Consider the following 24002-nt stretch of genomic DNA (forward strand, 5'->3'; position numbering starts at 1 on the left):
TGGGGGTGAGAACGGGGTTGGAGGTGGGGGACTGTGAATGGGCCTCAGGGATCTCACTGGGGAGGTGGACATCTTCTAAAACTGGTTTGTGTGATGGTTGCATTAACCCTTAACTACTTGGTAAAAATCACTGAACTGTACGCTTGACATGGATGAGAACTACAGTATATAAATAAAGTTGGTTTTTTTTCTTTTAAAAGACCAAGAATGAAACTCAGCCAAAGCTACAGACCCCTGTCCCTTGGGTGGCCAGTGAAATGCTATCCTATCGGCAAGAGGACATCACACCCTCCCGCAATGCAGCTACCAGTTTCTAAGCTGCTTTCTCACACGGAGTTATCCCAGCCCGTGGTGAGAAGTGACGAGGGCTGTGGATCAAGTCACAAACTCCATGTGACTATCAGCATTTAACAGCTCCATGACCAGAGCATCAACACCACAAAAGAAGTATCAAGTGCCTGTCTTCCCAAAGCTGAAAATCACTGGTTGAAGCCTTGTTGGTGATTGTCTTAGTCACTGCTACCTTCTTACATACAGATCACATTTGCTGCTCATCTGGGCTGGGACGAGGGATGCCATTTTCAGAGTTGAGTTCTCTATCCTTCCAAATGAGGCAGAGCATATTAAGTACCATGGCAAGAAAACAACAGAAAGATCTCATCTAAATCCCCTTGGTTCATAGAAGTGAATATTCAGGCCCATAAGTGAAGTAACCTACAGAGCCAGAATGGAGGAAAGTGGAAAAAAGGCAAAAAAGATTGAAATTATGATGTCTGTTCCCAAGGACTCATGAAAATCCAGGTGAAAGATCAAAGATGCCTAAGATAAACAAGTCTACTGACTTTCGGAGTGACCGAAACGTGGTTTGCAGGGTCTCATTTTTCACGGTTTCTAAAGAAATTCTCACTCCTCTGACTGGTCTGCCCGGGTAACGCTCAGAGCGGCCAGGCCCCCCGGCACTCCCCCAGCCACTCATCCCTGGCGCCCTCGTGACAGCAGTTATGGATTCCTGTGATTGTGTTTGGTGAGACCCTCTTAGAGGACAGATACATACCGATCCTGTGGTCCTCAACGGGCACAGACGGCAGGCCCTTGAAAGGAAAGAAAGAGACTCTACACCAGTTTTGGTGGCTCAACGGACCGAGATCAAAGTTCAGTTTCTAAGAACTCGACTTACCTAATCTGGATTTCGTGCATAAACCCACATGTAAAATAAATATCCCGAGACCATTACACTCTGAAAGTGAGCCTCTCTGGCACACGTCACCGTGTCTCATCTACCGGCTCTGCGACATACCCATCGTGTCTACTCTTCTTGGCGGATAAGTCATCTCCAGACGCGGGTCTTCTCTTTTTCCTCGGCGGCATCACTTTACTAAAGCCGTCTGGAGAGCTGCACGAGCGCAGGCTTCCTAGGGACAAAGGGTCACAGGGCACAAGAGCCAGTTTAGCCACATCCTACGTCCCCAGAGCGCACCACCCGCCAAATTAAGAACATCCGCGGCTTGTACTGTAAAGGGTTTTGATGTTATTTGTAAATGTTCTAAGGTGAAAAAAAAAGGTTTTTGTTTCCTCTTTGGGAAAATGTTATCGGCAAGAAATAAACCTAGCAACGACACAAATAAGTTAATATCCCCCTGCCCCGAAAAAACATATTAGAAACGGAAGTTATCATGATTTCCATTTACTCTCCAAAAACACGAACGTAAATCATCAAAGCTTTCGGCCTCTTTCATAGGTCAGTGTTCCTTCAAAAGGAACTGCACTGCTATCTCATTTGTGTATTTCATTAGGCAAGGTCAGATCAACCAGTAACCTTGAATCTAAAATACAAACAAGTACATTAGTCCCAATATTGTTAAGCTTCAAGGGATAGCTGATATCAGAGAAACAAGATTTAGATTTTTTGGACAGAAGCCTGACAGGATCTTGAGCAAAATTTCCATACTAATTTTTAGTCTGCTTCTGCCACTTTTGGTCAGGATTTTCAGAAGCAAACCTTCATTTGGTAAAAGATACTAAAATGTACTAACAGATGATCCCAATAGGGAACATGTACAGGGACCTCACGGTCAGCCAGGCCCGGATTCTAACACTTACACGATGTCTTCACTTGTTAACCTCCTACCCGGCGGCTTATGAAAAGAGAATCCTCACTACTGCCTACGCCGATAAGAGAATGGGGGGCAGGGAGAGCTTAGGTTAAGTGGCAAAATTGGAGTTCAAACCCAGACAGTCTTGCTTTGGACTGTCTAAAGCCATTACAACTTACAAAACAATAATAAGATAATTAAAACGCGTCCATCCTGGCACAGGTGCTACCGGATATGCCATCTGGGTCCCACACTAACCCCGAATGTCAGTCTGGCAAGGTAGAGATTGTTATCTCTGCTCGACAGATGGGAAAAACCAAAGCTTGGACACTCAAGTGGTTTTCCAAGGTCCCCAAAGCATTGAGGGGTGAGTTCAGGACCCCCATGTCTCTCTTCCTGCCACTAGTCCCTTGGTAGAAGGGCCCGGGCTCTCCCTGAGTCAGAGGACAAGAGGGAGCTTAAGAAGGGTGCTGGTGTTTGAATGATCTGTGCTCAGTGAGTAAGTTTATGCAGCTTGGTCCATCACTGACCTATTCTGGTTCACCATTTTAAGAGCAAGAACTATGATGCCTCCCTCTCGGGACTTTCGTGAAGAAACACACGCCTTGGAAGTGCTTCGCTGCCAAGCACTGTGTGTAGAGAAATGGTGGGGGTATAAACAGACACACGTTTTCTAATGGCCGGAACGCACGGATGCCCGCGCTGCTCAGGGGGACCCCAGCGCCCCTGTGTAGGCATTGCTAGAGTCCCCATTTTCACAGATGAAGAAACTGAAGAAGAGCAATTAAGTCCCAGCCGGAAAGCAGCAGGTGAAGTGGATGATGGAAGCCAAGCAGCTCCGCAACGAAGTCCCTGCGCTCAGCCACTACTCAGTGGCTCTCTGAGGCCAGCAGAGTCGGAGAAGCAGAGAACTCGGGACAGAGCCCCAGGTGAGGGTGGATGTGTCAGAGCTGAGAAAGACCCGGGCGGGGAGAAACACTTGGAAAGGAAAAAGCGTTGTGCTCTACAAGCCAAAGGAGGAGAGCAGGTTTGGAGGTGTGGTCCAGGGCAGCCGAGGTCAGCTCCGGAAGGAGCAAAGGCCCCCCACGAAGACCCCCACCAGACTGAGGGATGAAGGGCCCACAGCAGCAGGGGGCAGGGGCAAGGGTGGAGGCCAGGCTGTGGCGGGCCTGGCTGCAGAGGGATGTGGGTGAGGGAGCCCGCACAGGGCACAAGAGACCTCTTTCTAGAAACCTGCTCTGAGGGCACGGAGAGAGCTGTCCATAGCTACAGGTCACAGCCCCAGGAAGAGCGCTGATCAGGACTGGAACCTAAATCCCGGTTCACAGTGAGGCTCACAAATGGAGCTAGGTTCCCAGGGCGACGTGCTTCAGGCACGGATCGGGTGAGAGCACCTCTTCTGTCATAAGCCACGATCACAGCCCGAACGGGGTGGCTGCCCAGTGCCAGGCACTGAGCGATGCATGAGCTCAAGGATCCTGCCTCCTCCTCTAGCTCGGAAGCCGACCCCAAACAGGGCGAAAAAGACAACCCGCAGTCACCCTTCTCCAGCTCCCGCCCAGATCCTGTGCAAGGATGGCAACAGAGAGTTTTTCGGAGACAAAAGGCAGACGGTATCTCTGACCCCAGCAACAGCAGTGGCAACTGGAAGAGGAAGGTGGGGAAAGAGCCTCCCACCACCGCACACACCCCGTCTTCCCTATAGAATGGTCCTGTTTATAAATAACACTAAAGCGTACAAAAAGGTCCAAAGAGTTTCAGAGTGACCCAAGCTTTTTAAAAAAGAAAGAAAAAAAGAAAGAAAGAGAGAGACTTATTCTTGTCCATGAATGCTTTGGGGTAAGGTCTGCAGGAAAGCCGGCCACACGGCTTGGAAACAAGGAACAGCGCGTGTTGGCGAGGACGGGAGGCTAACAAGACCATCGTGCACTGCTGGTGGGCGGACAAGCTGGTGCGGCCACTCTGGAAAACAGTACAGAGGTGCCCCCCAAAAATTGAAAATAGGAATACCTATGACCCAGCAATTCTGCTGCTGGGTCTTTATACCCAAGAAAAACAAAAACACTAATTGAAAAGACTATATGGACTCCAATGCTAGGTGCAGCATTATTTACAACAGCCCAGAACGGAAACAATTTTAGTGGTCAGCAGTAGATGAATAGATAAAGAAGAGGTGGTCTGATTTCACTTATATATGTAGAGTCTGATTTCACTTATATATGTAGAGTCTAAAAAAAAAAAAAAGAAAGAAAGAAAAAAGAAAAAACAAACAAACAGAAACAGACTCATAAACAGAACAATTTGGTGGCTGACAGAGGGGATGTGGGCTGGGGGGATGGGCAAAATAAGAAAATAAGTGAAAGGGATTAAGAGATACAAACTTCCACTTATAGGTAAGTCACAGGGATGCAAAGTAGAGCACAGGGAATAGAGTCGATAATATTGTAATAACCTTATAGGGTGAGCGGTGGTAACAATGCTTTTCCTGGGGAGCCCCATGTAATGTACAAAATTATCAAATCAGTATTTCGTACACCTGAAACTAATACAACATCATATGTCAACTACACTTCAATTTAAAAAAAGAAAGGAAGGAAGGAAGTCTTAAACCTCAACCTTAAACCTGTCTTAAACCTCAAAGATCATTTTCCCCTCCTTGATGTCTATTTATAAAGAGAAGTCAGGGCGCCTAGGTGACACAGTCCGTTCAGCATCGGACTCATGATTTCAGCTCAGGTCATGACCTCAGGGTCATGAGATCGAGCACTGCATCCATTTTAAGATTCTCTCCCTCTCCTCCTGCCCTTCCCTGCCCCCTTCCACTGCTCACTTTCCTTCTCCTTCTTAAAAAAAAAAAGTCATTTCCATCCAGTACTGGGGATGGGTTGGTTCTGAGCACCTCACGTGGCAATAACCACCCCTTTACACCAGGGTCTGCAGAACACGGAGGAAAACACACCACATCCCCTCAGCCCACGAACAATGCACACTGCTTAAAATAATGTCTCCACCAACATTCACCAATGAAAGTTAAGCCACTAGCTCCTCTGCTCTCTGCTTCCTCACAGACACACTGGCACAAGGTCTAGCTTTCGCGGAGGCCTCCTTTTCAAGGGTATCCTCTTTTCTGCAAACACACAAACATCTTATGTTCACTTGTTCAACTTTCCCTTATTTTCTTCCTTATTGTTGAATGTTTTCTGTGCAAAGTTTCACAAATCACTCTTTTTTGGGTGGTTGTGTATTAAAATGTTTATCTTCTAGCTGGGCTTTTGCTAGATCACTCGAATGACCAGCAGAGGCGAGTGGCTGCCTGGGGCCATCTCTCACCAAGAAACAACGTCTGTTCACCTTCCCAGCGCCCTCACTGGCTCGCTGATCCATTCACCCCGCCCCAGAGGAAAGACGTTTCAAACTCATCCCCCAGTGTAGATACAAAGGGCCACACAACATAGCTCCAGAGGTAGAACCCTAGAACCCGTAACGTCAGGGAAAAGTTTCAGGCTACATGAAGCAATTTTTTAATGCTGAGGAAAGCAAGCTTACTTACAATACACTTTGCCACATGAACCAAATCAACAAAATACACAACTCAAGGCTTAGGTGCTCCAAACCTGCTCCCCTTCCCCCCACCCCGACAGAGCTCCAGGGAGTCCACCTGAGCAAGGGCAAACACCGAGGGTTTGTAAGTGCACACACAAAGGTACATGCTGGCTTGGAGGGCCCCATCTGGTTCACCTGTGCATACACAGCAGCTAATACAGTATCTTAGTACAATAATAAGATATATACATTACTGAGAATCCTACAGTAGGCTCTCAATAAATAAGTGTTCCTAAAACATGTGTAAAGCAAATTCTATTTAAAAAGTCAGTACAGGGGCACCTGGGTGGCTCAGTGAGTTAAGCCTTTGCCTTCGGCTCAGGTCCTGATCTCAGGGTCGTGGGATCAAACCCTACACGGGGCTCTCTGCTCAGTAGGGAATCTGCTTCCTATCCATCCCCCGCCGCAACCCCTGCCTGCTTCTCTGCCTACTTGTGATCTCTGTCTGTCAAATAAATTAAAAAAAAAAAAAGTAAGTTTCCTCAGTGCCTTTCCAGATATTTAAAATACCAATGAATAGACAGTCTATCATCATTTCAGATTTTTTTTTCCATTGTCAATAAAATAAGCACTCAACTTTAAGTCGCCTGGCAAGTAAAACTTTCTTTTAAACAAAAAATACTCGAGAATGTTTGCTTTTTCTTTTTTTTTTTTAAAGATTTAATGTATTTATTTGACAGAGAGAGATACAGCGAGAGAGGGAACAGCAGGCTCCCTGCCAAGCAGGGAGCCAGAGATGAGGCTTGGTCCCAGGACTCTGGGATCAATGACCTGGGCCGAAGGCAGATACTTAACGACTGAGCCACCCAGATGCCCCGAGAATGTTTGCTTCTTAAAATACCTCTGTAATGTCTTTTATAATAAAAATTATAATCACTTAAATGAATATTTTATAAATTTGTATTTATTTGTATCATTAAAATTTGGCTTTACTGACTCAGAATTTATATCACTTAATCCACTTCAATTAAACTTTAAACTAGAAAAAGAACTTAAAAAAAGGTTATGAAATGTTGTCTACTTCAAATAATGTACTATTTTATCCCCGAGAAGTGGCTATGGAAGTACAATCAATGTGACATTATCGATTGAGGCAAAATGTAAAGGCGGACATTTTAAAGAATAACTCTGAAGCATTTTTAAAGTTATCCTCACAAGTCTGAGAGATATTATTACCGTCCCAATTCTACAGATGAGAAAACTGACCTAGAGTTGAGTACCCAAAAGTTCCTAGATCAGTAAGTGCTTAACAAAAAAAAAGCAACTTCCATAGATGAACTTTAAGAAATCCCAAAATTCATTTGAAATGAACACAGGTACAAGTTTTCATTCTTTGCCAATCATCCAAGAGACAGCACTGAATGAAAAAGATTTTAAAGATTCATCTTATATCATGAAAAATATTTGGCAGATACACAGGAAAGAAAAGCCTTTTGATAATAATAATAATAAAGAAAGAGGAAGGGGGGAGAAGAATCTCAACTAACAATCACAAACTCTGACATTCTTTAATATTATCTTGATGTCCTGGTGTTCAGTCTCAGTATTTCTACACTAGATGGACAGTCTGAAATCTACCCTGACGCTGGTGTGTGTGTGTGTGTGTGTGTGTGTGTGTGTGTAGTCCTTAAAAAGGCAATAAAAATTGCTTATATTTTTTTACTCAAGGGTTATGACTTGAGTTCAGGTTCACTTATTTTTGATTTAGTGTTAAAAGAACTTCGGATCACTAAAGTGGATCCAAAGTGATCTCAGGTACTAAATAGAACAAATGAAATCTTCTATTCACTGCCTATATTTTCAAATAAATCGGGAAGTCGGTGAAGTCTTTTCACATTAAACAATCAGAAATACTGCCAACATCCTTCAGCTTATTTATTTTAATAGTTGGTCCCACAAAATCTATTTTAAATAGCAACTCGAGTTCACCTGGATCAGACCAAAGGCTGTTTAATGACTATCCTGCTTGCTGTTTTGAGGATAATTTAGCTAAACTTACTACTTTTTTTTCCTAAGATTTTATTTATTTACCTGAAAGAGAGAGTGCACAAACACAAGGAGGCAGAGCAGCAGGCAGAGAGAGAGAGGAAGGGAAGCAGGCTCCCTGCTGAGCAGGGAGCCCAATGTGGGGCTTCATCCCAGGACCCTGAGATCATGACCTGAGATGAAGGCAGAGGCTTTACCCACTGAGCCACCCAGGCACCCCACTTCTTCTTTAAAATTGTATTTATTTGAGAGTGTGTGCATGAGAGGGAGCAGCAGACTCCCACTGAGTAGGGAGACTGATGCAGGGCTAGATCCCAGCGACACTGAGATCATGACCCGAGCCTAAGGCAGACACTTAACCGACTGAGCCACCCAGGCATCCCTAAACCTGTTATTCTTAATAAACAGTATCTAAGTAGGTGCTCCACTGCCTTTTCTTTTTTAATGTTTTTGTTTTGGGGCCTCAAGAGATCCATAGAATCAGAGAATTTGTCTGACTTTTCCTAACAGCGTAAATGCATGTTCTAACACAAAAAAATCTCACTAATTTTTCGTTTTATTGAGTTTATTATGACCTTGTTTCAGTTAATAACATACATAGCTCATTCTGCCACTTCAGTACTTTTCACATGGCTGTTTCGCTTCACTTGTCACTGAACAATGTCACAAAGACATAGTGATTTCGGTTGATAAACAGATCACATTTCAAAACACCTTTCTAGTACCTAATATTTTCTTTCATGTCCTTGAATAGATCATTGAACTACTTGCTTGCCTGAGTGAGACTATTTGGGTCTAAATGGGAAACTTTTTCCCTATTTAAGATAAGAAAATTTTGTCGTTCCTTTTTAAACACTGACTTCTGACATCTGTCATCTTTCTCCTCATTCATTGTTTTTGGTCCCTTCCATTTGGCTTTTCTTATTCATTCCCTATAATCTGGATCTGGGGCTACTTGTCCAAGATGAACTCTGTCTGTCTCTCTTTTTCTTTTTTCGGTGGGAGGAAGACCAAAAGCAGCAAAGGAAAGTGTGAGAAGGGACAGAGCAGGAAGACAGCAGCCTCTCTTGGACTTGGGACTGGCTCCTCCATGTACTGTTTCTTATAGAGGCTGCTGAGACGGTGGCGGAGCCGAAAAGATTCAAGGCAGCATTACGGTGATTAATGTTCTCGGATTTCCAAACATAGCAGATTTAATGTTTGATTTTTAAAGCACACTCTTAAAGCATACTCAGGTATGGAAATCACAAGTGATGCTATAACCAAATAGGGAAATGCTAATGAAATGGACTATTCGAAGAAATTACTAATGCTAATTGACACTGACGGGCACGTACGAGGTACCAGGCATTGCACCAGCACGTTCCATACCACACAGCACACACAGCCTCTGTCCCCAAGGTGAGAGAGGAGGCATGAGGCCAGATACATTTTCCACTTTCATTTTCTTAATTATAGTTTCCAGTTTTTAAAGTGCCACATTCAGGTTAAATATTTAGACATAAAATTACTATAGTAACAATATTCATTTAAATCTAAAGTTCAGAATTAACTACATAATGTACAAAATTCAGAACTTAAGAGGTTTTATTACTTCTGCTAAAGAAGAGACAACCTCAAGGCTGTACCAACACAAAATTCAGTTTTCAGTCAAAATTGCGTGAACTCAGAAGTTTAAAAAACTCCTCAGAGCCCACCAATATATCAGTTCAGAATTGGAGAGAAACGTGCTTTACTTCTGAACTATTAAAACTGGCCCTGGAAATTTTATTTCAGCATAATTGAGAGCAGCCGAGTCAAAGAGACTTAAATGTGTATCAGTAGGAGGCTGCAGAAATATTATGATAGATCTATGAACTTTAAAAATGCAGAGACATGAAAATATAGAGCAGATGCTTTATAAATGTGCTACTAGAAAAAGATCAAGATACACTGAGTGACAAACACAAGAGGTACATATAAATATATACTGTTGAGGGGGGATACCATCATCATTGGGGAGACAAACAAGAATTGAAGAGTTACCCCTAGAGAGTCAAATGCAGACTGCTAACAGGGGATGACAGCTGGGGTAATAAAATGGAAAAGAAACTTTCATTTTTTTAGTTTATACCTTTTCGACATTTCTTTTAAAACCATGTGCAAACATTGTTTTCAAAATGTATTAAGCAAATTGCTTTTGATTGCCCTGGAGTTGATTTACTGACACAGAAAGATCAGGTGAAGAGAACCTCTGTGGCCTGGCCTTCTAGAACATTCCTAGCATAGACTCTGCCCCCCGCCCCCACCACCCACCACCTCTCTCACTCCTCGCTCTGGAAGGAGAAGTGACTGATCTAATTAGTGGTCCAGGGAGAAAGAGCTGAGCAGAGGGGCCCAGCCCCTTCTGAACTCCCTTTCAGACTGGTCTGCTGGCAGAAGCTCGCACTCCTCCGCGGTCATAACTGGCGGGCCGGAGCGGGCACAGCAGGTGCGCCGGCCTGGGCTCGTCTGGCTGTGGCGGGGACTGGGCGTCAGGCTATCTCCCTCAGGTGAAATACAGAAAAGCCTCCGCCTTCTCGCCGCACACCAGAGCTGTGTCCTCCAACAAAACTGTTACTTCAATCTCCATCTTACACCTCATTTTCAACTGGTTCTGAACCAATCTGGAGGAGAAGGTAGGAGAGCTCTAAATCCCCAAACCTCCAAGATATACCATTAAATGAAAAAAAAAAGCAAGATGCTATATAATATGTCCATTATGATCTTGGAGATGCTAAATTTGTAAAGTACTATAAAAGCATATGCATACATAAACTGCCTGAAAGAACACATATTAAACAGCATAACGGGGGAAGGCTGGACTGGGAGGCAAGAAGGACTGTCACTTTTTATTCCGTTCGCTTTTGTGCTGTTCAAAATTCACCAATAAGCCTGTACTCCTGTGGTCATTTTCAAAAACTTTAAAATACATTTTAATGATTTTTGCTGGGAGATGTAGTAACCACAGATCAAGTCCAAGCTTCTGTGAACCTTCAGATTAGCAACAGTTTGGGGAAGTGGTTCTCAAAGGGTGGTCGTCTGAGCAGCTGCACTAGCATCATCGGAGACCTTGTTAGAAATGCACACTCTAGGGGCGCCTGGGTGGCTCAGTGGGTTAAGGCCTCTGCCTTCGGCTCAGGTCATGATCTCGGGGTCCTGGGATCGAGCCCCGCATCAGGCTCTCTACTCAGCGGGGAACCTGCTTCCTCCTCTCTCTGCCCGCCTCTCTGGCTGCTTGTGATCTCTGGCTGTCAAATAAATAAAATCTTAAAAAAAAAAAAAAGAAAGAAAGAAAGAAAGAAAGAAATGCACGCTCTGAGGCCCTAGCTGCAGTCTACAGAATCAGAAACTCTGGGGGAGGAGATTAGCAATCTGTTTTAACATGCCCTCCCTGGAGGGTTATAAGCTAGCTAAAGTTTAAGAACTACAGGACTAGAGAGCTGTTTGTAATTATTAATTTCCATTTTCCAATTCATAAATCCTCAAGACCTATACAACACATATATCCAACACTCTATTCATCTATCAAATGATCGGTCATCTCAATTCAATAACCATTGTGGGATACTTTTCAAACCGCATCACCGTAGTAAGTTTTTAATATAAACTAAAATACTTGAGTAAAGAAACAGTACTGTGAAACCACTAGGGAGGATTCCCAGCCCCTTTAAAGGGACTGAATTACTCTGACAGAAGCCAGAGCCCCACAACAGATAGGCTGCTGGGAGGGAGCTATAACATGGCTTCCCTCAGACACCCTAAGAAACACCTCAACCAAGTAACAGCTTGTTGCTGTATTACAACACAGAGCATTCTCAGCTCGTGTTTCTCCTTCATAACTTTATATTACAAGGCTTATTTAAAATTAAGTAGTGTAAGCATTTACAGATACCTGTTGGGTGATCGTCTTGGCCAACGTCTTCTGTTAGATTCTGTAAGAAATATGTTCATTAGTACCAAGAAATCACACACCACACAGCAATTAGGAGAATTCATAAACATTTTCATAAACAGCCAATATCTTCATATCTATAATCTAAATTTTTACCAAATACACGTAAAACAACTACTTTAAACAGCTGGTAGTTTTGTCTTTAAGAGGTTGACTTACTAGCTTATTAAGGGTGTGGTAGATCTTATGAATATTTGCCAGTGTTGAGAGATGAGGGTTCAGCTGGAAGTCTTTAAAAGAAAAAGAAGAAAATTCAGTATCATTTATTTCCCAGGCTGCCAAAACAGTGTAAAAGAAGAAAACTCAGAAATGAAGAAAAACAAATGTTTGGATACCACTGAATGGTATTCTCCATTAATCTGATACTTATTAAATAAAATACAACATGCAACTACTGACCTATCTCTTAGAAATAAAGTCTGGCAATAAAGTCAAATTCCCAACCGAATGTCTAAGTCCATGAAATTTTCATGTGAACGGTAAAGAAAAACAAAAATCCCTCAGTAGTTGTAAAATCCTACCAACAATGAACCTGAACATAAGAGAAAAATGTCAATAATGTTAGCGAATTAGTCACACAAATAGAAGAAAGATCTCAGAAGAAACATGTTCACTTTCTCTTTCCTTTTCCCCTTCTCTTCCCCGGAATTACTAATACAGTATCAAAGCAAGCTCCTGGACAGGAAAGCATAAAAAAGCATCTCAACCATTTGGCATTTCTTGCAATATATTTATTTTGTTGGCTCTTATAGAAGAGAGAGCAAATATGGAACCTAAGTCCCTCCCCTCCCATCCAGCGAACACAGACAAATCAAAGGACTCTACTGCAAGCTGAGGCCAGGAGCCCAGAGCCCAGGGATAGAGCCTACAGTTACTTGCACTGCAAGATTAAAAAATGCCACAAACCCAGGAATGCAGAAGCAGAAATCATGCTCATAAACCTGTCCAAATCCAAGAACATTATCCCCCATCGTCTCTAATAATTTCAGGATCACATGCTCAATCATACCCCCATCTTAGAATCCCACACAACATAAAACGTTCAACTGTTAGGCTTTTGAATCTCTAAATTCAAATGTTTCTTGTCGCTTGCACACACATATGAGGCTACATAAATGTAAGTTGAAAGTCTACAAACCATTTTATATTTGAATAAACATCAAAGAGTATTTTCATAAAATATCAGGATTTATACTAGTTCCTTTACCATCAGAAAAGTTAGCCTGAAAGTAACCTTGAAGAGATACTGTAACTCCCCCAAGTTAGGCCATTCTGATTTAAAAAAAAAAAAAAAAGGAAAAAAATCGCCTTTCACTGGAACAGTTTCTTTGGGACATATATTAGATGCAAAGAAAAGACCAAAGAGCAGACACTACAAGTTGTCTGTGCTGGGCTGGACTCTGGGCTGCTACTCGGAGGCTGGAAAGCAAGCTGACTTCCCTGCCAGTATTTAGAAGGCTTTACTTTCTTTTCGAAATTGTGCCAGGAATCCAGTTCTGGGCAGGCCGGTAGAGCAGAGCCCCTGGCATTCACAAGTCACTGTCAGGAACAGCAGGCACATACGTACGTGTACACACACACACACACACACACAGGTGTGCTGCTGGACTCACCTAGTGGCAGAGATGGTCAGAGGCTCTGCTCACAGCCATCCAGAACTGCCCAACTAATCAGATTTTTTGGCTTAGAGACAACCAGAGCAGGGCCTCAGACTCTAAATGGGCTTGACTAAAGACAAGTGTTACTTGTTTAGCATCTGAATGCTTCAGCCATACTTAAGGTAAATGATGACATAATGTGGCCCAGAATCATGATTTTTCCATCTTAATCAGTGCAGTTGCACAGAAGACGTTTAGGAACGCATTTGGAGTATGTGAACACATGTGTGTGCATTTATTTACTTATGCGTATATTTAGTAAACATTGGTGGGGTCTCTAAAGCTAGGAGCAACAGTGCTCTCTGATCCGCAAGCGGCTTTGGGGAGCCCGAACACAAGCAGCCCCCCTGCCCTACATTATCACCACACCATAACCTCCCCTTCTTCGTACTCTCTCAATTTCAAAATCAGAAGACAAATGATACAATCCATCATCATCTCTAAATTAAATGCTGAAATAAACTCCTGCCCACCCCCTCCAAAACTAAAAACTGAAGAAATTTAAGTATCTAGATTCTGTCTTCACTGAAGCCACATGGGGGGGCACAGTAAAAGAGGCTTGCCAAAGATCATTCAAGCACCCAGGTTTCCAGATGCCCCACCCCCATGCTAGACTTTTTCACCACTCTGATGTTAATTCAACTGTTGAAATTCACATAAAAGAATCTAAATGAGGGACCCCTGGCTGGCTCTGTTGGTTAAACATATGACTTTGGATCTCTGCTCAGGCCATGGTCTCAGGGTTAAGAGATCGAGCCTGGCATCAGGCTGGGTATGAAGCCTGCTTAAGATTCTCTCTCTTGGGGCACCTGAGTGGCTCAGTTATTAAGTGTCTGCCTTTGGCTCAGGTCCTGAGATCGAGCCCTCCATCAGGCTCCCTGCTCCGTGGGAAGCCTGCTTCTCCTCCCATTTCCCCTGCTTGTGTTTCTGCTCTTGCTATCTCTCTCTCTGTCAAACAAATAAATAAAATCTGAAAAAAAAAAAAAAAAAAAACTCCTCCCTCTCCCTCTGTCCCCCCCTTAAAAAAAAAAAACACCTAAATGAATTAAAATTTCTAAATCCTTCTATACACACACACAGAGTTCTGTACTAAAAATCACAGCCAAAATACCACTTCGATTTACAACCTGTCTGTGAAGACTGAAAGGTGATGTGAATCTCAGGACTACCAGTTATTTAACCTAAATCTCACCGCTCTTATCCATAAAATGAGATTATGATTCCTAGATAAGGCAGACATCCATTATAATGCCAAGACCATATTATGTGTCCAATAAAAGAGACCAATTATCACTACATTCGCTAACATCATTTTCCGTATCACACCGCTATCTAAAATGGTCCCTAATTTCCATTGGTCCAAGTCAAACCCCAAAACCCCAACTCCCAAATTGGGGCCACTTCTGTGATTGAGGCATGTGGCCTGGTATGTCTTTACAGCCTATGATGGCATTTCTATATTCATATACCATCAACTGGTGTCCATGAGGACAGTCAAAGATAACCTTGACATAGTGGGAAAAAAAGACGAGCATTTAAGACCAGGTTCTACATATGAACTTTCAGCTACAGGCAATGCAGCTAAAAGGTTTATTTCGCAAATGACACACTACAGTCGGGGATTTTCCATTTCCACATCCATTGTCATCACCACGTCATCACTGCATCACCAAAAGGAAAAAGAAACCAGCAACACGTATACTTTCTCTTTAGCTTCACCAAGGAAAGAAGCAGCTAAGGAGGAGACACAAATTCAGAGAAAAAAAGACCAAAATGGCATTAAAAGATAAATCCACAAAGGTTAACACATATTGAATTTATGGTTCATCTGTTTAGTGCTCAGGGCAAGTAACAGACCTTGAAATCTAAAATAGATTTCACATCCTTAAGGAATAGATATTAAGGGTAAAGATCAAATGCTTTCCAGAGAACGTATTTAGGAAAGCACTAACTGATACATAAAAATTTTCTTCTGCTCATATTTCAATTCCAAAGGATAAATGCTAGGTTAAGTCACCCTTATGCCATGATCAAATGACTCTCCACAGTAAAGCACTGACTGGGTTTCACCCACCTCTACGACATGCAAACCCTATTATCCTGTATTAAAAGCCAAACCTGGCTGTGCAAAAAAAGCATAGCCTGCTTAATAAACAGCACGCCTAAATGAGCTGGTATTCTTACAACCATCAACAGAGGATAACTGGGATAAAGCTTCCTGCGTTTTTGTTTGTTGTTTTGTAATTACCATTTGTTGTGACCTATATATGATAAAAGAAAAAAATGATTAACAAGTGGGGGAGGGGGAAGGGGAAGGAGTCAAAGTCCATGTCCCCAACCTACCCTAGGTATAGAGTTCCACAGGCCCAAACATTAGGAAGAAAACAATTATGTAACTTCAGACAATGACCACCAACCAAAAGAATCAAATTTTAAAAACTGACAGTCCTAATAGGAGTTTGTTTCCAGAAGAAGATCAGAAACAATTGCAACTCCTAAAAATCAAATCCTTCCCTCATACCATAGTCAGTTGTCAAAGACAGTGGGGAGATGATCTCAATTACAATAGCAACAAAAAGCAGTCATACATACAAGAATAAACAAATACGGAACATACAAATGAAAAAACCATGAAAGTTCACTGAAACACACAAGTGTGAGATATCAGAGATATTACACCACTGGAATGCAAACACTCAGCATTATAAAAAGCAACCTCTTTCCCTTTGCACTAAACTACAAATTAAATGCAATCAAATTCCTACTCTTCCTGCCTTCCAGATCTCCACCCCAAAAGAGGTGGAGAAAAGGAAGGGAGTCAGGCAGATTGATTCTAAAGTTCATCTGAAAGAATAAACACTCTGGCCTTGCCAAGAAATTGTTGAAAAGGAAGAATGAGGAAGAACGTGCCCTATCAGATAGCAATACACAGTATAAAGCAGAGGTTGGTCAACTCTTTGTAGAGGGCCAGATCGTAAACATTTTTAGCTCTGTGGGCCATGCCATCTCTGTTGCAACGCTGGTGCCATTAGAGGGCAAAGCAGCCATAAACAACACGTAAATAAATGAGGGCAGCTGTGTTCCAATAAAACTTTATTTATAAAATCTAGGTAGTAGGCCGAATTTGGCCCGTGGGCCGTAATTTGCCAATGCTGGGTATAAAGGCACAATAATTACAACAGAATGGTAGATGTGCGAGAAGATAAATCAATGGAAGAGCGCTGATAAACAAATGTACATCTGTGTAAACACACATACTTAAGTAATATACGATAAAATGACACTCAAATCAATGAGGAGGAGAGAATCAGTAAAGAGAGGGGCAAATAGCTAGCATGTGGAACAGACTACAGTTAATTTTAACCTCACCCAGAAGTTATAGATGGAAGGGGAAGGTGTTTGAGCTGAAAGAAAATCGCTTCTCTTAGGTTCGGGGCCCTGCACGCTCTGCCTCTGCCCGTCTCTCCGATCTCATCTCCTACCTGACCTCCTCTCGCTTATCTGCCTCAGCCGCGTGAGCTTCCCGCTGTTCTGTGAATATTCTCCAATCTCAGGCCTTCACTCGTGCTTTGCCTCAAGCCTTCTGCTCTCTGATGAGAATATGGCTGCTCTCACATTTCCCGGGGCTGCACCACCACGTGCCTTCTTACACAACCACGCCGGAGCAACAAATAGGACCCCTTCTTCGATCTTTTATCACTTTCCCACACATTCCTTTCCTTTTTCTTTGTATCACAGCTTTGTCATCCTCTTCTCCCTTTAAAGGGTAAGCTTCGTGGAAGCCAGGACTTGGTCTTGCCCATTACTGCATCCCTAGTACCTAAAGCGATACCTGGCACATAATAGGCACTCAATAAATACTCAAGGAATGAACGCAGATCAAAGGCACCAAATGTTAATTTCGGTACGTTCAGGGCATTTCAAGGGCATCCACACCATTAGACCTTCAGATGTGAGAAGCAGCATGGTAAAAGACGAAACTCATAAAGAAGGCCAAGGTCAGAACATGAAGAATCCGTGAACCCTGCTTACCAGTCTAGATTTACTCTCTCAAGGCCCAGTCTCCGCCTGGGCCACCTGGGGGTATGCAAATCACACAGACAGACATGGCACATTCAAACAGCATCAATTCTACTCAGCAGTAATTCACCTGAAACAGTGTTACATGGACACAAAGACAGGAGTACGGCACACGACTTCGAGGAGATGTCACCACACCGAGCTCTGCTGCCAGGATCCTGGGGACATTGAAGTCACTGAACTTCTGCCAGAGCAGAATGTTGGTGGAGAACTCTGAGGAGCACTGCTGTGGGTCCAGGTGCTGCAGTGTTCAATTTGGGAACTGTCTAGAAGGATCACTTGGCAGCAAATGCGTGGCATGGACGGTGGGTGGCCTGGCTTCAGAATGGCCTCTCACAAAGACCACCGGAAGTGACTGAGGCAAGGAAGGATTAGGGCCTGATTCGAGATGGGGCAGGACCAGTGGAGAGGAACAACACTGAGTACAGTGGGGCCTCCCGACACCCGCAGGGAACTCACACAAATCCGACCTCATTCACTTGGCAAAAAAAAAGAAAAAAGAAAAAACAAAAGAAAGGAGGAAGAGAGAAGAAAAGAAACTTCACTTATCCCATAACCACCGTCCATTCTACTGAATAAGCCAGAGACAAGCACACAGATCCCATAGCTGCTCGGTCAGTCCGTTCCACATGCTAGTCACATTTTGTGACTCTCACAACATTGGATGAGTCTAGTATTTAAAAATGTATTTTCCATAAAACATGGTCCCTAAATGCAAGCCAGCTGCTTCAACTGGTGCTCCGCTGAAGAGCCAGAGATCTGTTCCAGCGCCGGAGGAAAGAACGGGCCGTGCTGGGCTGATCTCAGGGAACCTCCAGCGGGGCACCTTCTAAAAGCATTTCCAAGGGACGTTTTTAATACAGGGGGTTTTGACCTTACACCAGGACTCAGAACTATCGTCCAGATAAAACGTGATCGCACTATCAGGAAAAACCACTATGACTGCATTCAGGAGACGGCACAGAGGAGTTCAGTATTTCGTGTCCATCTGTCCAATTCTCCCTTTACTGGCTCAGGCAGGATCGCACAGCTGGCTGTGGCCAAGCTGGGAGTGATTCACAGATCTTTGAATTCCCAATTCAAAGCCCATTCCTCCATTCTAGCTTATTTCTAATCAGAGCGAGAACGGATCGATCTCCAGGCTCCGTTAAAGGAAAAAAGAGCAACACTCTCCCACTCGAAGTTGTTAAAAATCAAGTACACAAACTTAGACTAACATTTTCATAAAAGGTACTAAAACTGGCTAAATCTAAAACAACTTACCAACTTTTTTTTTGTTTATTTATTTATTTTAGGGAGAGGCAGAGGGAGATGGAGAACTTAAGCAGACTCCACACCGAGCTCCACAGGGGCCTTAATCCCAGGACCCTGAGATCAGGACCTTGGCCGAAGCAGAGTCAACCAACTGTGCCACGCAGGGGTCCCCACCACCTTTATTTAAAGGGAAGAGATGGGCAGACAAGATACCACCAACACCACCAATGTTATTTTGACTTCAAGTACACCTCTTTCTTCTCAGCACTAACAATCAATAAAAGTATTTCATAATTTTTCTAAAGGTTTTATTTATCTTAGAGAAAGCAAGAACACACGCATGCCTGCAGGGGAAGAAGAGGAGGGAGCGGGACAAGCCTGACATGCAGCTCCATCCCAGGACCTTGAGATCATGACTGAGTCAAAATCAAGAGTCAGATGCCTAACCGACTGAGCCATCCAGGCGCCCCTAAAAATATTTTATTATTAGCTAGACTCTAGTTGGCCCATCAGTGGGCAATGCGCTCAGGTATAAAGGACTTTAATGCAGCACTGTGCACAGGTATGTGCTTAATAAATGCTTCTTGATGACAATGAAAATGATGAACAAAAGCAGTAAAGGCTCTTGGGGAGGGGAGGGGCAGAATAATAACCATGTTAATGAAAAGAAGTGAAACAAAAATCAGACAAAAATTAAAGGTTATCAAAATCAGCATTGGTCCTGAATGTTTCTCAGACAGACCCAGAACATGAGCGAGCAGAGCCCGGCCTCTCTAACTGGGGTACAGAACGCTCAGGGGCTCTCCAAGTTACAGGTTATATGGCCCGTTCTCCTGAAATGTCAATTTTACTCAGTGATAAGGAAAAAGAAAAATACTCTGTTATCAAAGTCAAGGGGTGTATGGTAGCTGAAATGTATTCTTTTGCCTGTTTGCCTGTCTCCTTCCTTCTAGAAACAGGAGCCCTCTTTCCTGTGGGCTTCAGACAGAATGAGAATGCCAGTGATGTCAAGAAGAGACCCCTACCAACCTATAAAGAGAACAAGTAACAATGTCTGATTTCAGTCAACAAGATTTCAGATTTGTTACTGCAGCATAAAAGAAAAAAAAAAAAAAAAACACCTAAGTCTTCAACAAGTCCTTACAAGGCCCTACATGATCTGACCTAAGTCATTCCATTATCCTTGCTCACTCCATTCCAGCCACTCTCTTCCTTGAAGACTCATGTGAATTCCTACCTCAGGGCCTTTGCATTTAATATGCCCTCCGTGACAATGACTTCTGGTGTTCACAAAGCCTCACAGCTGACTGCACTCCCTATTCAAATGTCACCTCATCAGAGAGGCTCTCCCCACTCCCTATCAAAAGCAGCACCTCCTTCCCCCACCAGCTTTAGATTTATTTCTCTATGTTTGTGTGCTAGGTTTGCGGTTCAGCTTCATCCGACATGCCCCTCTTTGCTAGGAAGTAGAAATCTCTTTTTAAAATGCCTAACAGCGCCTGCCTCATAGGGATACCGCGAGGCCGGAATGAGTCCATGATGTGATGGGCTTAGAACCGTGACCCAGTCTCACTGTGCCTCAGTGTCCCCATCTGTACAGCTGCTCTAACGGGCCCCTTTGCACAAGGCTTCTGCGACAGTGAAATGAGATGGTGCCTAAGAAGCACGAGCAGAGCACAGGCCCGTCCCATGCGCCCATAAGGTGCACTGTTTTACTCCCCTGTTATTATCAGAACGTAAAAGAGACTAAGACACACTGAAGCCAGATCAGAAAGTAGAGACAAGGCCAAAGGGATGACAAGGTGACAGGTCATTCAAAGTATGACATCAACAGCCAGCTGCCTGGACTTGAATGTATAACCATCTTCTTCATTCTAGCCGGCGCGAGGTAGGCACTACGGGGATGCACTATCGGCCCAGCGCCCTCTTCCCCACAGCCCAAACCAAGCCTGCCAGTGAAGCCTCTTTCAAACTAATCCAGCAGCTGCCCATAGAGAATCACCTGGAAGCTTGAAAAAACAGCCAGGGCCACCATCCGGATGGGAGTGGGGTCACTGATGTTTCAGCAGCCCAGATGATTCTAACAAGCAGCGAGAGAAGGGAGCTCTAGCCCCACTCTCGACTCAGTCCCCAGCCTGCGGGCAGCCAATCCGCTAGCGGGACAAGCTCCGCACGCCCCAGACCAGAATCTAACTCAGTCATTGGTACCCCAGCAGCGCACTGAAAAGAACCAGAGCAAGATCCAGGGAAAAGATGACGAAACTGAAAAGCCAGGTGAAAATGAGAAACCAAGTAGCAGCGGGAAGATATTAGCATCTCTCTCCTGATCAATAAGTATTTGCCACGTTACAAGGCACAAAAGCCAGAAGGTGAGGCATGGCAAGGGGAACCCGGGTAGGGGGTGGGAGGCAGGTCATTGTGGGTGACTCAGCATTTTCACGGAACGCAGGCTCCAAAATGAAAGCCATCCAAGCATACCGCGGCTGGCTTTTTCCTTGGGGCTCTCCCAGGACCCATAAAAGAGGCTGCGAGGAGAAGCCATCCGGCGCAGAGAGGCGGCCTGCCACCTAGCTGCGTCATCCACTCCGCGGCCTGTGCCTGCCAGTGCCATCTCAAAGGAGCCGGCCACTTCAGGACACCCTGCATGGCTGCACTCCAAGTGTGACAAGGTACAAGGGGCCCTAGATTCATTCCCTGTGCCCCGCCTCACCCACTGAGGAACAAAGATCCACTCTAGAGTTCAGAGGAAAAATCATCCTTTAATCTCACTGATGGGACAAGAGTTCTGCTGCTCTGGCGTTGGAAAGGCCTGAGCTAGAGTCTCAGCTCTGTGACATTCCAGTGGAATGACCCTGCCCGTGACCCAGTCTCACTGTGCCTCAGTGTCCCCATCTGTACAGCTGCTCTAACGGGCCCCTTTGCACAAGGCTTCTGCGACAGTGAAACGAGATGGTGCCTAAGAAGCACGAGCAGAGCACAGGCCCGTCCCATGCGCCCATAAGGTGCACTGTTTTACTCCCCTGTTATTATCAGAACGTAAAAGAGACTAAGACACACTGAAGCCAGATCAGAAAGTAGAGACAAGGCCAAAGGGATGACAAGGTGACAGGTCATTCAAAGTATGACATCAACAGCCAGCTGCCTGGACTTGAATGTATAACCATCTTCTTCAGCTTCCTGTTTAATTAAGAACAAGTAATCTGTGGTCAAATTTTGGGAATGGTATTTGAAGAAAGGGATATTAAAGCGGAAAAGGACTTAATCTCAACTACAGAAAAAAAAAGAGAAAAAAATAATTTCAAAGACATTATATGAAAACACATTAGTAGTTCTACTAAAAGGTAAGGGGTTTGGGTTTTGTTTTTGTTTTGGTTAAGGTTAATTTACTTATTTGAGAGAGAGCATACCAAGAGGGAAGAGTGGCAGGGGGCGAGGGGAAGAAAATCTTAAGCAGACTCCTGGTGAGCACAGAGCTCAATGTGGGGTTCAATCCCACGACCCTGAGATCACCACTTGAGCCAAAACCAAGAGTCAGACGCTTAACCAATGCGCCCCTAAAAAGTAAATTTTATACTTTGTAAAAGTATACTTTATAAAAGTAAATTTTATACTTTGTAGCTTTTCTGCAATGTTGTCCGGTATCTTCTATATTTAAAAATACTAGAAAAAGTGTACTTAAAAAGTAGTTAACACAGGTCTGTTTAAAATTAAGACCCAAGAAGACTAAAATGCCGACATCACTAGTGAGTTAAGGCATGCAATACTTCTCTTTGCCATGATCAGTTCCCCACTTAGAATCAGTTTCTAAAACCTACTGTCTGGAGGGGAAGACGACAGAAACGAGAGGACAGGAGGGATGGGAAAGAAGGGATTCCTCCTACATCCTGATGCTACTGGGGCCCCTTCTAAGAACAAAAGAACCAAAAGCAAAATGGAGATGACCACATCAGCTGGCTCTGCCATCAACATTCACAGGCCAAAGACAAAAATAGAATGTTGACTTCACTGGCACTGGTGGGGCCCCTAGACCCTGGAGTCAGAATGCCCGAGTTAGAATCTCCATTCACCACTTAGAAGCTGTGTGACCTTGAGAAGATTAATTAACCTTTCTGCACCTCAACTTCCCCATCTGTAAAATGGGCACACTAACAGTACACAATCTGCCTGTGGGCGGTTGTGAGGACTGAATGTACTAACGAAGGCAAAGCAGCTGGAACAGCCCAACAATAACGACCAAACATGTGTCAGCCCCTCCCCACACGCCCTCGTTGCGCCACACTCCCTGCGCCCTGCCTTGTGGCTTTTCTCCTCTCCTCTCTCTGGTCCCTCTTCTCAGCCTTTCACTACCAGGCTCCTGCCCTCCCTCACCTTATCCCCTTTCACCCCAGCCTACCAACGCCCCCTTCTCCAACCCCAGTTCTCAGTACTTTGACCCTTGCTATCTCTTTCCCTGGGAAAGCACCCCCTCCCCCACCCCCGGGGGGGGGCACACACAAAACTTGTTCCTCAGGGGGGAACACTTCAGAAGCGAAACCCACATGATAAATGCTAACCCTTCCATGAAGTCTAATCTTACTGACTTCCCATTTGTTTCCAAAGCACTCTGGGCAACCCAACCAGCCTCGCTGCCACCGTGCCATACCTAAGCTGCCCATTACTTCTCTGCCTGCACCGCTAACGCCGCCTGAAGCAGCTCTTTGGACACGGGGCCCCAACCCCAAACCCCCAGTCACGTGTGTTACAGCACTGCCTGGCAACAAGAAACCCTCAAATGTTTGGTGAATGACTAAGTGAGGAAATGCCTCATTTGGTTCTTTCTGATAACCTCTCTTCCTCTCCAGGGTCTCCTTTTAAAGCCTAACGAGGATAGCGTCATTACACAGCAATCATTAGCAACTAAAACAGAAGAGAGCCAAGCACTTCTCTAAACTGTGTTTGGTTTTTTTCTCATTTAATCCTTGGGATCACTCTGATTTCACCTCCTACCTCCTCCTCTCTGCCCAGCTCCCCACTCCACTCCAAGTCCACCGGCCTCTATGGAATTCCTACCACAGGTCTGCTCCCTCCCAGAGCCCCTGCATCCCTCTTCCCACTGCCTGGAATGCCCCTCACTCCCAGCAGTGACCCTGCTATTAAAAACTACAACATCCTCCACTCCATTCCCCTCCGTGCTCACGCACCTGTGTGCCCCACCTCCTGCTCTAACTTCTCTACAGAACTTCCAACCACACTGTATGGTTTACGGGCTTACAGGCTCCCTCCCCTAAGCCATACTGAGAACTTCACAAGAGACAAGAAGAGGGCCTGGTACATGGTAGATACTCAGTAAGCAGTGTAGACCGAACAGCTCCATAC

At 44.3% G+C, this 24002-nt stretch overlaps 1 protein-coding gene across 4 annotated transcripts in view; it reads right to left on the reverse strand.

The window, feature by feature from the left end:
• DCUN1D4 (defective in cullin neddylation 1 domain containing 4) overlaps window positions 1–24002 on the reverse strand; it is a 70674-nt gene that overhangs the window by 38633 nt on the left and 8039 nt on the right. For 3 of the 4 annotated variants that reach the window (XM_044225818.1, XM_044225817.1, XM_044225820.1), the window contains exons 2-4: window positions 11815–11885; window positions 11596–11635; window positions 1298–1412 (exon numbers count right to left, since the gene is read on the reverse strand). In XM_044225818.1, coding sequence (XP_044081753.1) covers window positions 1298–1412; window positions 11596–11635; window positions 11815–11885 — 226 coding nt within the window. Of the gene's footprint in view, window positions 1–1297; window positions 1413–11595; window positions 11636–11814; window positions 11886–17463; window positions 17483–24002 lie in introns of those variants that run through there. The other variant, XM_044225819.1, reaches the window with a different exon arrangement.

The sequence above is a fragment of the Neovison vison genome, chromosome 11, assembly GCF_020171115.1.
Source record: "Neovison vison isolate M4711 chromosome 11, ASM_NN_V1, whole genome shotgun sequence".
Taxonomy (NCBI): Eukaryota; Metazoa; Chordata; class Mammalia; order Carnivora; family Mustelidae; genus Neogale; species Neogale vison.